General features: G+C 35.6%; 1 protein-coding gene across 2 annotated transcripts in view; it reads right to left on the minus strand.

The window, feature by feature from the left end:
• MED13 (mediator complex subunit 13) overlaps positions 1 to 14743 on the minus strand; it is a 109573-nt gene that overhangs the window by 85527 nt on the left and 9303 nt on the right. For both annotated transcript variants that reach the window (XR_006297835.1, XM_043583871.1), the window contains exon 3: positions 12364 to 12532. Coding sequence is in view for 1 of the 2 variants with exons in the window: in XM_043583871.1 (XP_043439806.1) it covers positions 12364 to 12532 (169 nt within the window). In the remaining variant the exon portion in view is untranslated. The remainder of the gene's footprint in view (positions 1 to 12363; positions 12533 to 14743) is intronic.

Genomic DNA, 14743 nt, shown 5'->3' on the forward strand with positions numbered 1-14743 from the left:
GAATGCTATGTGCTTATTCAGTAACTGAATAGTAAATTTTAAAATCTGACTTGCAAATACTTTCAAGAACATTTGCAAGTGTAAGCAACAACCTAAAACAGTCTCATGTTCTTTATCTTTAAAAGACTAAGAGGCTAGGAAACTTGAATTTTATATCCTACTTCCTGTTTTTAATCAGTGAAGTATAGGGCGCCTGGGTGGCTCAGTCGGTTGAGCATCTGATATTGGCTTAGGTCATGATCTCACAGTTAGTGAATCTGAGCCCCCCATATCAGGCTTGCTGCTGTCAGCACACTTCGGATCCTCTGTCCCCTTCTCTCTCTGCCCCAGCCCTGCTCACGCTCTCTCTCCCCCAAAATATATAAATATAAAAAAAATTTAGGGAAAAAAAAATCAGTGAAATATAGTTCTTAAAAATACAGTTTGACTATGTTTCATTTCGCATGTAAATGTTAAATGAGAATAAAAAAGGAAACTCAAAATTGATTTTGTCATGACATAAAAAGCAAATAACATGCCTCAAGTTTTTCCTAAAAAGATTACTATAATCTGAAAAATGTTTTTTAAAAAGTACACTACTTATATTCTATTAAATATTATTTAGGAAAATAAACATAATCTGGTATATACAAACACCATGGTCTGTAAAATGAAGGCCTAATATAGGCTTTCCATTATGTACAATGAGTACTTAACCCTCATAACTCTTAATTCACAAAAACTTGGCTGATGTAAAAAAATTTGTCTCCAAAGGGTTTTGTAAAAACCCAACATTCCAATACACAATCTCTCAGCTGCCACTATTTATCTGTATTGCCCTACTTATCAGCAGCTCTCCATTCCAGATGCCTATGATTAAAGAAAAATATCACCTCCTATATTGCTAGCATATGTTCCTAATATAGCCTAATCTAATTCTAATATAAAATGATTTAAAATAAATCAAATTTGTGAATACAGGAGAAAAAACTAACCATTCTTAATATGGCATAAAATTTCTAAAATTCTACATTTCTAAAATTCTAAAAATTTCTAAAATTTTTTTTTTTCCAACGTTTATTTATTTTTGGGACAGAGAGAGACAGAGCATGAACGGGGGAGGGGCAGAGAGAGAGGGAGACACAGAATCGGAAACAGGCTCCAGGCTCCGAGCCATCAGCCCAGAGCCTGACTTGGGGCTCGAACTCACGGACCGCGAGATCGTGACCTGACTGAAGTCGGACGCTTAACCGACTGCGCCACCCAGGCGCCCCTAAAAATTTCTAAAATTAAAGACAATATTCTAGTCAGAAAATATTATAGGGCAAAAAAATGTTACATAATACTGCCATATTAAATTCAGAATGGCTCTTATTTCAAGGAGAAGATATTATTTATAACATCACTTAAAACATCTTTGGCACTTAGCACTTAGAAAAATGGAGTTAAATATGTGTAACTACAATGAGAATCCATGGTGGGACAACTGGGTGGCTCAGCTGGTTGAACGTCCAACTCTTATTATCAGCTGGGGTCACAATCCCAGGATCATGGGATTGAGCCTTGCCAGGCTTCGTGCTGAGCATGGAGACTGCTTGAGATTCTTTCTCTCTCTCTCTCTCTCTCTCTGCCCCTATCCCCCACTCACTCATGCACTTTCTCTCTAAAATTAAAAAAAAGAATCCAAGGTACTGCTAGCTACTATAGTTACTGCAGAGAATACCTTGTTCTCTAGGAGCTAATACTGTAATAACCAAAACAAAAAGATGAGTGAAGCAAAAGTTTACAGATGAAACCTGAGCAAATAATCTGTTGTAGAATAGTAAACATTCCTCATTTAAGTACTGAAATTAAACAAAACATTATTTCTAAGACAAAATGAAAATATGCTTATAAACACCTATTCTAATAGTTTAATATGTACACTGTTTTAAGAGATGCCATATCTCATTTAGTTTTAGCACTTCTGTTAGGTAGGTACAGGAAGATGATATCCCATTTTGCTGATTGGGAATTTAAAGCACAAAGAAGTTAACAGGCTTGTCTTAAAATCATAAAACTAGTTAAAGAGAATGTTGACTTAACATCCTAGTCATCCTAATAGCCAATTTTAAGTGGACAAAGGACAAAACAGGACTTATATCTCCAAAGAAGATATACAAACAGCCACCAACCTCATGAAAAGATACTCAACATCACTCATCATTAAGGAAATACAAATCAAATCTTCAATATACCATTTCAACTCTAGGATGGCTATTATTAAATAAAATATTTTAGAAAAGAAGTGTTTGTGAGGATGTGGAAAAATTGGAATCCTCCTAGTGGGAATGTAAAATGGTGTAGCTGCTATGAAAAAGTATGGCAGTTCCTTTAAAAAGAAAAAAAAAAAAAATCAAACACAGAATTACTATATGATCCAACAATTCCACTTCTAGGTATATTCCCAAAAGAACTAAAAGCAGGGACTTGAACAGATATTCGCACACCAATATTCATAGCAGCATTATTCACAACACACAAAAAGTGGAAAAAACCAATCATCCACTATCAGATGAATGGATAAACAACACGTGGAATAAAAATACAATGGAATATTCAGCCTTAAAAAGAAATGAAATTGTGGTGCATACTACAAGGATCAGAACCTGAGGACATTAAGCTAAGTGAAATAAGCCAGACACAAAAGGACAAATACTATATAATTCCACTTATATAACGTAACTAAAACAGCCAACACAAAGTAGAACAGTGGTTACCAGCGGCTAGGAGGAGGGGACTATATAAGGAGGAGTTATTAAAGGGCAGATTTTCAATTTGGGATAATGAAAAGGTTCTGTAGATAGTGGTGATGGTTGCACAACAACACGAATATACTTGATGCCACTGAACTGTACACTGAAAAATGGTTAAAATGGTAAATTTGTTGTGTCTAGTTTACCACAATAAAAAAACCAGTTCCCCCAATTCCTAGATTTTTATTCCATTAATCCAATAATTTCCAAACTTGTCTTTTATTACAATCAACCTGGGTAGCTTTTAAAAATTTCAAAGCCCAGGCCATACTCCCAGGTTAAAACATGGACACATCACTACTGTTTTAATCTTTCAAGGTTATTCCACATCAAGTTTGGCTACTGCATTAATCTACATTTCTGTAGCTCTCATGGTACCATTTTTAATTTCTTAAATTTATGACTTCAACATTAGGTATTCTGAACATATCTCCATGAACAAGAGAGCTTTATTAAAATCTAAAAGATAACATTTCATCTGTGAATTTTGAATATACTCCTGCTCACTTATTAAACACATTACTTACACTACAGTGTAAGGAATACTTAGAAAGCAATGATATTCTGGTTTACATCTTCAGATGCTCTGCAAGTACTCTTTATACGCTTATATTTCTCCAATATAAAAAATTAGTCAGGGGGCGCCTGGATGGTTCAGTTGGTTAAGTGTCCAACTCTTAATTTCAGCTCAGGACATGATCTCACAGTGTGTCAGTTCAAGCCCTGCATCTGGCTCTGTGCTGACAGTGAGGAGCCTGCTTGGTATTCTCCTTCTCTCCCTCTCTCTGCCCCACCCCTGTTCACAGTCTGTCTCTCAAAATAAATAAATAAATAAACTTGAGAGAGAGAGAGAGAAAAGAAATTTGTAAGTATTCTTTTACTACTTCCTATCACTTTAAAAAGATGTAGATACAGAAGAAACAGTGGTCTACAGGGTCCACAATCTGTCCTATCTTTCATGCCCTATAATCTAGCTCCAACACTAGCAAGATGTATGACCCTGGATAAGGGACTTAACCTCTCTGTGCTTCAGGTTTAGCAATTGTAAAACTGAAGTAATAACAGAGTTGTTTTAAGAATTGAGTTAATACACATGAAGTCCTTATTCTGAACACAGCCTGGACAGTTCTGCTTGAGCAAAGGTTTCTCACTACCCTCCTCCCCTTCAGAGAGAGAAAAAAACAAACAAAAAAACCTTCCCTATTATCATTCATATCTAAAGCCAATAGTTCAAAAGAACAGATTATAGGAGTTTACGGTAAAAACCATGTAAGAAATGATAGTAAGAAAAGCTCAAATGAGAGGAAAAAAGGAAGAAGTCTTTCTTAGCACTTAATTTTTCTCATAAATGCTTCTGGAAAGCATGAGAATGTAGAAAACTGACCATGTAAATCCTAATGACTGAAGCATTAGAGAAATTTCATGGGTCATAAGTACTATTATATCATCACTTAAGATTTCAGAAAATAGGACACATAATAATCTTGAAGAGACATTAATGACAGACCAACACAGGCTGCAGAGAGGGGGAAAAAAAAAAAAGACAGCAACTATGTCCAACTGGGCAAATAGTAGGTACTTTGAGATAGGTGAAGGTTTCCCCTATCTTTGAGAGTCTCAAAATTTAACATACAATTCCAAGAGGGTTCAGAAAACCAGATAAAAAATATCTTTTACCAATAAACACTATACCAAGCTCAGCTGGACTTAAAGTCCTGGAACTATACTGCTAATGCAACAGCTAATATATACACGTGACTACTGAGCACTTAAAATGTGCCCAGTCCAAACTGAGATGTATTCTAATTACTGAATAGACATTAAACCTCAAAAACTTATTTAAGAAAAGTAAAATATCTCAATATTGTTTGCATAATTAATTACATGCTAAAATGATATTCTGGATCTACTGAGTTAAATATATTAAAATTGATTTCACCTGGTTTTTTGTTTTACCTTTTTCAATGTATCTACTAGAAGATTTAAAATTACATTTGTAACTCACAAAATTTCCATTGGACACTATTACCTTAGAATGCAGGAAGAAAGAAAAGGAATCCTTAGAAAAAATAATAGTGATAGCTCTTATCTTACCTAGAAGTTCAAGTTTTCAGAGGTATTGAGGAACCCAACCAAAGGACATCCTAAAGCTATATAAAATGGCTGCTTATGTATCTCCAAATGAAATTTAAATCTTGTGTTTATATTTATTAAAATATTAAAGTCACTGTGTAGAAACCACAGGTGTAGTAAAGATAAACAGTTTTATGGGTGAAATTTAAAGTATATTCCTTCATGTATCGCCTTAATAACAAAAGCTTGACCAACTAATTCAGGAAAGCTCCTGAAGTATTATTTTAATTATAACTGTAAAGGCTCTGGTATAAACAACACCATCCAAAAGAACTTTCTGTTATGATGGAAATACTCTATTATCTACATCACCCAATACAATAGCCACTAGTCACAGGAGCACTTGAAATATGGTTAGTGAAACTGAGAAACTGAATTCCAACTTTATTTCAATTAACTGAAATTTATTTATTTATTTTTATTTTATTTATTTATTTTTTTAAATTCTAACAGATATTCTTTTTTTTTTTTTTTTCAACGTTTTTATTTATTTTTGGGACAGAGAGAGACAGAGCATGAACGGGAGAGGGGCAGAGAGAGAGAGGGAGACACAGAATCGGAAACAGGCTCCAGGCTCCGAGCCATCAGCCCAGAGCCTGACGCGGGGCTCGAACTCACGGACCGCGAGATCGTGACCTGGCTGAAGTCGGACGCTTAACCGACTGCGCCACCCAGGCGCCCCTAACTGAAATTTAAATAGCCACCAGTGGCTAGTGGCCACTATCTTGAATAGCACGGTTCTAAAATTTCTTTAAAAGAAAAAAAATAGGGATTATATTTCCTTATTTTGCCCTAATATGCTAGTTACAATTAACTCTGCACAAATACTCAGGGATGTACTCCTCTCCATCCTGTGAACTTTGCCTGCTTCACACCATAAGGCGAAAATCTCTGTGAACCAGGCTGTCTTTGCTAATACTTAACCATAACGGCTTAGAACATACAGAACAGACATTTGATCCCATCTCCTTTATGTTCTATCCAGAAAAGATTTATTTTACTTATATATACACATGTAACTATACACATACATATATCTTATATATGTGTATATACATATTTCCTACACTGCCTTTAAAATTGAAGTTAAAGGTATCTTACACAGTAAAAATCTCAAAGCAGATTTACCAAATATATTTTTGCATAGAAATGAATTATACGGCTACATACGGGAACATAGTTGAGGGAACATAGTAAAATTAAGGTATATATTCAGTGTTCCCTATTAACTTCTCTCCTATACGATCTCAACTGCCATTTAGCAGACTCCTACGTAAATACATACTGTAAGATACTGGACTAGCAGTCTTTTTGTTAAGTTTATTTTGAGAGAGAGAGAGAGAGAGAGAGAGAGAGAGAGCGCGCTCACGCGAGAACGAGAGAGCGCATGTGCAAGTGGAGGAAGAGCAGACAGAGAATCCCAAGCAGGCTCCACACACTCAGCATGAATCCCAAGGCAGGGCTCAAACTTACAGGGCTTGAACTCCTGAACCGTGAGATCATGACCTGAGCGGAAATCAAGAGTCAGACGCAACCAACTAAGCCACTCAGGTGCTCCTGGACTAGCAGTCTTAAAAAAAAAATCCTTACTAATAACTTTCTACTCTGTGTACATTCCTACAAGCATTTAAAACTCTTACTAGGGGCACCTGTAATGCTAGTAAGTCATTGGTACTTACTACATCCATTTACCTGTGCTTTTACTAGCAAACACAGCGACTGTCATCTGATAGACCCCCTACACTGTAGGAAAATACCTAAACTGTTAAGACAAAACACTGATCATTCTTTTAACAATACCTGAAGATGGCAGATTTAAAAGTAATTCTTTTCAATTTTTCTGTGTTAATTATCCTTATAGCTTCTTAAATTTCTGTGGTTAATTACCCATATAGTTGAGGGGTTCTTTACAGCTAACCTAGCTATACCACTAGATTTAATTCCATTTCCTGAGTCCCTGAAGACTGTTACAGTTAATCAGACAATTAGCTATACTGAAGTCCAGATTATTAGAAGATGAGAATCTATATTTAAGGGGCATAAAAGGAGGAAGAATGAAGAAGAGGTCAGTAATAGTATTTTCTCCTTTGTTCAAATCAAACCAGTTTCACAGTAACAATTTCCTTCCTTGACAACTGTGTTAATTCTTTTTAAGAAAGTGTATACAAGTTTAACAAAAAGTGAACTGATTAGTGAACAAAAATAGTATATATTATGCTTAATGGGTTAGCTTCATAATGGGCTAGAAGTGCACTAATTTATAATCTAATCTTTATCTACCTTCCCAATTATCATTCCATTGAATTCACTGGAAAAGTTAGTAGTCCCAAACCATAATTTAAAGCAACTGACAGACTTATATGCTGGATTTTTCTACTTGCTTTTTCCTTTCCTTTTTTTTTTTTTTAAATGTTTATTTATTTTTGGGAGGGACAGAGAGCATACACATGTGTACAAGTAGGGGAGGGGCAGAGAGAGAAAGGGAGACACAGAATACAAAGCAGGCAACAGGCTCCAAGCTGGCAGCATGGAGCCTGACACGGGGCTTGAACTCATGAAGCGTGAGATCATGACCTGAGCCAAAGTCAGATATTCAACCGAGACACCTAGGTACCCCTCTACTTGCTTTTCTAAAGGGAGGGGAGATGGCAGGTAAGCTCCTATGAAAAAAGATTTGAGGAACAGCATTTATTCTTCCTGGATAAAATCAGTTTTGTACCACAACTATCCTTCAAGAGTAATTCAAAAGAGCATATACTATTTCTGATACCACCCCACTAATAAAACACAATTTGAATTTAGTCCCCCTTCTAAATGGGTCAGCCTCCTGGGGCACCTGGGTGGCTCAGTCAGTTGAGTGTCAGACTTCAGCTCAGGTCATGATCTCATGGTTCATGGGGTCAAGCCCTGCGTCATGCTCACTGCTGTCAGCACAGAGCCCACTTTGGATCCTCTGGTCCCCCACGCCACCCCTCCGCCACTCATGCTCTCTCTCAAAAATAAATAAACTTAAAAATAAATAAATAAATGGGTCAGCCCACAGAAAAACACTAGTGCTCAATTACAGAATTAAATAACAAGTAGAATCTACTAGATTTATGGAAATCTCCAATATGAAAAGTTGTATCTTCTATTAATAATAGCCCATTAAGAGAACTTCTTGCATGAAGAGAAATAAAGATACTTCCAGTATCTAACATGGCTCATCGAACACATTCATTTATTTCTACTTCTTTGTGAAGCAAAAATAGATAGTAAAAGGCAGGAGAAGCACAAAGAGAATGGTGGAAGTAAAGGCAATAGACAAAACATGACCACAAAATTTGGGGAGCTAGCAAGCAAAAGCAAAAATAGTAACTAACTTAGTAAATAAGGGCTAACGGGAAGATACCAAGGTAAAAAATGAATTAAACCCGCAGAATCCCGAATCCCAGAGAGGTACAAAAGTTGAAGACACTGGTAGATCTTTGAAGGTGGATGCATCATGTAACTAAAAAGAGAAAGAATAAAAGTTCAAATGATAAGTCAGACTCCTAGACCTACTTCTCCATCCTGTAGACAGGATCTTTACATCTTTCCAGATCAGTGGAAAACTTACAAGTTCACTCTGAATTGGATGAAACAGAGGGACTCTGCACTTAAAGATACTAGATACAGCTGAAATGATGTATTTAAAAGAGAAATTAAGTGAAAATCTAAATACCATACAAGTATAGTATTTCCCCAATATAAATGTACAACTACAGCCCCCTTTCCCCAGTAGACTCCCTAAACATCAGCAGCCAAGCTTATACTCTCTAGTTAGGATACTAAAGGACTCCTCCGGGAAAGCAATTAGCTTAAAGGAATGGGGGTGGGGAGGGACACATACAGATAGACAGGCAGCAGGCACCCAATAAAATGAACAGGTCCCCGACAAGTCACACTACTAAAGCCTGCAATTTCATAGCTACTCACATACAAACAGAATTTCCAATCAGTATTTTAGTGCCCAGAAGTCTCAAGAGTAGAAAAGGAGGTAATTTAGATATTCAGGATCCCAAAATATTACTTCTCATGTACTCCCTTCTTAAGGAAACTACTGGTGGATAGGCACTACCAAAATAGTTAAGACAAAAAAAGCAAACATGAGATCTAGGAAATAAGGGAAAGGGAATTCCCATGATGAATGCTGTGAAACGAGCCTATAGAACAACAAATCCAAATTAGAACTGAAAAATGAAGGGCTCAAACATATATTTTTTAAAAATATTTATCCTAGGAGAGAGAAAGAGAGAGAGAAAGAACGTGAAGGCACATGGGGGAGGGGGCAGAAAGAGAGGGAGAGTGGCGCCTGGGTGGCTCAGTCAGTTGAGTGTCTGACTTCAGCTCGGGTCATGATCTCACAGTGAGTTTGAGCCCTGCATCGGGCTCTGTGCTGACAGCTCAGAGCCCGGGGCCTGTTTCAGATTCTGTGTCTCCCTCTCTCTCTGACTCTCCCCTGTGCATGTTCTGTCTCTCTCTGTCTCAAAAATAAATAAACGTTAAAAAAAAAAAGAAATTAAAAAAAAAAAAAAAAAAAGAAAGAGAGGGAGAGAGAGAATCCCTAGCAGGCTCTGTGCTGTCAGCACAGAGCCCAATGTGGGGCCCAAACCCATGAACTGTGAGATCATAGCCTTAGCTGAAATCTAGAGTTGGATGCTTAACCAACTGAGCCATCCAGGTGCCCCACAAATAAAGATATTAAGTGACAAGAGAGGGGAGCCTGGGTGGCTCAGTTGGTTGAGTGTCCAACTCTTGGATTTTGGCTCAGGTCATGATCCCGGGGTCATGCACTGAGCCCTGTGTCAGGCTCCGCACTGTGTGGAATCTGCTTAAAATTCTGTCTGTCTCTCTCTCTCTCTCTGTCTCTTTTTCTTTCTCTCTTCCTCCCCCCCCCGCCTTTGCCCTTCTCCCTGGCTCATGCTCTCTAAAAATAAATCTTAAAAAACAAAACAAACAAACAAAAACACACAGAGGGCCACTTGAGTGGCACGAGTTGTTTAAGTGTCCTGATTTTTGGTTTTGGCTTCAGGGCATGATCTCAGAGTCTGGGAGTTTAAGCCCTGTGCCAGGCTCTGCACTGATGGTGCTTGGGATCCTCTCTTCCTTTTTCTGTCTGTCTCTCCTGAGTGCACTCTCACACACTCTCTATTCTCTCAAAAATAAATTAAAAAGAGAGAGAAAGAAAAAGAAACTAATAGATTACACAAACTACTTAAAGGAAGGGAGGGAAGATTTGTGCTTCTGGTAAATAGTCTGGGAGTGAATCACCAATCAGTACATAGATCAAAGGTCAGAAAACTATAACTGAAAAGAGCTAGAGGATAAATATTTTAGGCTAAATATTTTAGGCTTTGTGGGTCATCTATCTCTATTCGGCTGTGCTGTAGTGTGCAGGCAGGCATAAAATAATCCATAAATGAGTGAACATGGCTATGTTAAAATCAAATTTTACTTACAAAAACAGGTGGCAGGCTATATTTACCCTGTGGAGTAGTAGTTTACCAATCCCTGACATAGATAATTAAGTGAAAAAAGAAATCATCATGAACACAGAGGAAATGGAATATAATCCTAATATACTATATGGCTTGACTATAAATAGTATTTATATAATCATAGTAAATATTTTTTATGAACTCTTATAATCTTATTGGCAAGATAAGAAAGAAACAAAGGGAAAAGAACGCATACAAGTATATCAATGTCCAAGTGGTTGGGATGGAAGAAGAGTATAAAGTAACTAAACCATCAATACAAAGTCAATAGATTAATCCTGAATAACTGAAAACTCAAGAGTAAGCATGTTACTTGCTTTAAAATGTATAATAGTTAAATTAAAAGAAAGTTAAAAGGATTAAAAGGGAATGCGTATAAGGAGCACATCTAGGAGCTGGGGCTCAGGATCACAGCTTTTCATCATTTTAGATCTTAGTAATCTGCTTGACTTCTTAAAACTGTATTATGTATTTGGTGAACATTGCTAATTACCAACCTGTATTTCCCCTTCTTCTAATCGCCTACCTAATATCTATTCTCTTTCTTCTTTTAATCAGAAACCTTATTTTGTTCAGAGTAGCAATGCTTCCACATAAAAATATTTGTTTCTCTCAGGATAGACAGTGATATGTCAGCTAAAGTCTCTAAGAAGGAAACTATTTTCTGATTCAAGGGTCACCCCGTCTAAATTCTTCCCTTCCTCTTCCTGCCTGAATTCACTGTGAGTGAAATCCAAAGCAACAACACCCACTGGGACCATGTGGATGAAAGCCAAAGACTAAAGACGACATGGAAGAAAAGTCCAGGAAACCTGAGTCCTTGAAGACATTACTGAACCAATGCACTAGTATTGAACTATATACCCCCAGATTCCTTGCAATTGAGAAAAATCAATTCCTACATAAGGCAAGTGGTTAAGTCTTCTGTCTTTTGCAACAGAATTCATTCCTAACCTGTACAATTTTCTTGTTGATAATAAAGGTTTATGTTCATTTTCAAAGAGGAAAAAATAAAAGAGCCTTGATTTGTCCAGGTTTATCTACTCATCCATTGTAATAAAACTAAAAAGAGAAGTTTAAAAGAACATTAAAAAAAGATGTGCACATAAGACAGAAAAGATGGCATCTCAGCAATGATACAACATAACCAAATGTTTACTTCATATCCTCACATCTTTCAGGGAAAACTAAAATATTTCCTTTTCCCTTCTCTCACATTCCATCTTACCACTGTTTTATCTCTCTTGAAGCCTCACTAATTTAACAACTGCTTGGGACCAAATCTTCTAACAGGCTGTGTCTCAAACCATTTAAATCACAGAGAACTGTAGCAACCTAAAGCTTTTAACTGCACAGGAAAAGATGGTATCTTAAAAGTCTTCTGTGCCTCTACCTACTCTAAAAATTAGTGTCATAAATTTGCTTAATTCAAAGTTCAAGAAAATTACAAATACTCTAAGACTAAACAGGTCTTATATAGAAAAGCACAAATTTAAATTACTTTAAAGCAAAATGAGAAGTTTGGGAATGAAAAGAGCTAACTCAATCCAAAACATAACTACAGATCACTATCTTTTACAAGTATTAATATTACTTAACAGAGTACTGTGAATATATTTGCACTAGTATAGTACTAAAATAAGCACTGTTCATTGCTTAAGCCTCTGCTTTCATCCTACATTTTTTCTATCATCCTGAATAAAAATTTAGGCCACTATACTGAAACCACAACCTATTCTCACTTCAAGAAAATTCTTAAAATGTGTAAAAGAAAGGGTGAAGTGGTTAGAGAAAATCACATACTTACAGTACTTTGCCAAAATTAACCTCATTCATCTGTCTGTAAGATAGCTTGTTTTACTCCACATTTTCTGTAAAGCTATAAAAATTAACAAACCTAAGAAATGTTAAGTAAGAGTTTAAATAAGATAGCTTACCTTTTATTTATAGGTTTTTCATCTTTTTCATAAGGCTTTACAAACCACTTGCCAATGCGTACAAAGTTCCGGTTCATTAAACACCGTTCCAACAGATTGTGAACTGCTTTAAAAAGCAGAGTACGACATTCATAGGAAAGTCCATTCTCCCACACTCCATCTTCCTCTTCTACAAGAGAAATGAAAGAAACAAAAACTATATCTACTCAGAGCCAAGCAAAAAGTGTTACAATTTAAACTCTCAATTCGTAAACCCCCTACCACTTAGTACATTAAACCTACTGCACCTCAGAATATTGAGCTACCATCACTTCAATATATCTCTACACATTAAGATATCAGGTTTCAAAGTTACTCCATATGGAATAAAACGCCTAAGTGCCATATATTCTACTAAAGTACCTGAAAATTATTTTCCCACTGCATAAAAAAGCAATGATGTAATGCAAACATACTGATTTGATTTCTGTATCCATGAAAAGACCATTTGTATAAGCTGGGATTTATTAAAGACACTCTATACCTGAAGTGCCAATTTCTAAGCTGGCTTACTTGTTAGTTACCTTGTCCTAATTCCTCTATTCATTCAGCTTGCCAAAAAAATTAGCTAGTTAATAATTAACCCAAAACATTTTATGTCCATCAGCATTCTAATCCACGACTCAACTATAAAAATAAGTGATGAATAAAAAGGAAGCTTTTGGCACACAGCCTAACAAGCAACGTATTATTAGCCACCTTAGGTCTCGTTTCAAACAAACGATTCCCATGATTACTATTCAGTATAGGATCCTCTACTGGGGGAAGAAATTTTAAAATATAAAAACCAAAATTTTAAATAGCACTTATGATATAGTTGTAACTACCCTCACTATTCATTAGTAAGCAGCAATTTTGCCAGCTCACCTATTAACCACTCCAAGTTAACTTATCAAAAAAATATTAACATAGTTATTTCGAGAGAAGTCCAGATGTAGTTTAACAAAAATTTATTACTCTATCCCTTTCATACCTTTAACAAAGCATCAAAAGAATACTGCTACAAACTGTACTTGAGCTTTTTAACTTATTTTGTTTCAAATATAATTTAGTATCATTTCATAGCCTATGTCTTTGTAAACAATATACATATGAATCTTCCAATGTAAGTAAAAAAATACATAAAACCTTTCTTAATTCAACACTAAAAATGTCTACACTACACTCATAGAAAAATAATAAACTATGATGCTTTTGAATAAAAGCAGAAGCATGTGTTTAGAGGGACACATGGTTTACATTCATAACCTATACAACAAATGGGAGAATGAACATTAACTAAAAAGCATATAATGACAGTGGACTTTAACGGCACTAGAAATTTGTGCCACTACAAAGTTAATGTTCTTTAAAGTGATTTTAAAGTGTTTTAAATTAGTCAAGTCTTTCAAGTCAATTAATTATTTTTCCAAAAAGGTAAGCTTTAAAAAAAATGAGGTAAGCTATAGAAAATGACAATACTTGAGAACTGGAATAATTTTAAATCATTAATATTAAGCATTAATACTAAAGATAAAAGGCTTTCACATTCTATTATATTATAGACAACCATATATAGATAGATCTATATAGATCTATCTCTCTCTCTCTCTATATATATATATATATGTATCCATTTAAAGCCAAAACTTCATGAGTTTCGGTTTATTAAAGAAAACAGTAAGCTAGGAGAAAAGAGAAGTGGCACACATGGACTTCAATTTAATTATTTAAGGGTCTAGATCACAAGTATATTTGTGAGTCGCTGAGAGAAAAAAATCTTAATGTGCTTTCAGGCTAATCAGATTCTATCACTTCAAAATTAAAGTCACATTAAAAGTTTTACCTCAAATTATGATTTATAATTACTTAAAATATGCATGTTTTTAATTCCAAGAAAGTTATCCTAGGAATATCTTCCAGTTCTTAACTTCTTTGTAATCTATTTAGTGTATTTTTATTGCCATTTACCTCAAAAATCCTTACCTTCTGAGAAGCACAATGGTTATAACATCTGTTCTATACAAGAACTCTTTACCGAAACTTTTTTAACTAGTTCTAAGTTCAAAAGCTACAAACACCTAAGACACAGAATTACCATTACATATTAAAGTTGTACAGTTACTATAAACTTCAAATATCGGAAAATTATTCACTTAAAACTTGAGAATGAATTTGCCTTCTTCCCAAAAAGAGTAAATAAAAAAGTGTTTGGAATAGCAAAAGCCTATAATACAATAATTTATATACGTTTTTCTTCTTTTCTTAGAGACACAGAGCAGGAGAGAGGGACAGCGGGAAAGAGAGACCATCCTAAGCAGGCTCCACACTCAATGCAGAGCCTGATGCAGGGCTTAATCCC

This window comes from Prionailurus bengalensis, chromosome E1 (assembly GCF_016509475.1).
Source record: "Prionailurus bengalensis isolate Pbe53 chromosome E1, Fcat_Pben_1.1_paternal_pri, whole genome shotgun sequence".
NCBI classification, from domain to species: Eukaryota; Metazoa; Chordata; class Mammalia; order Carnivora; family Felidae; genus Prionailurus; species Prionailurus bengalensis.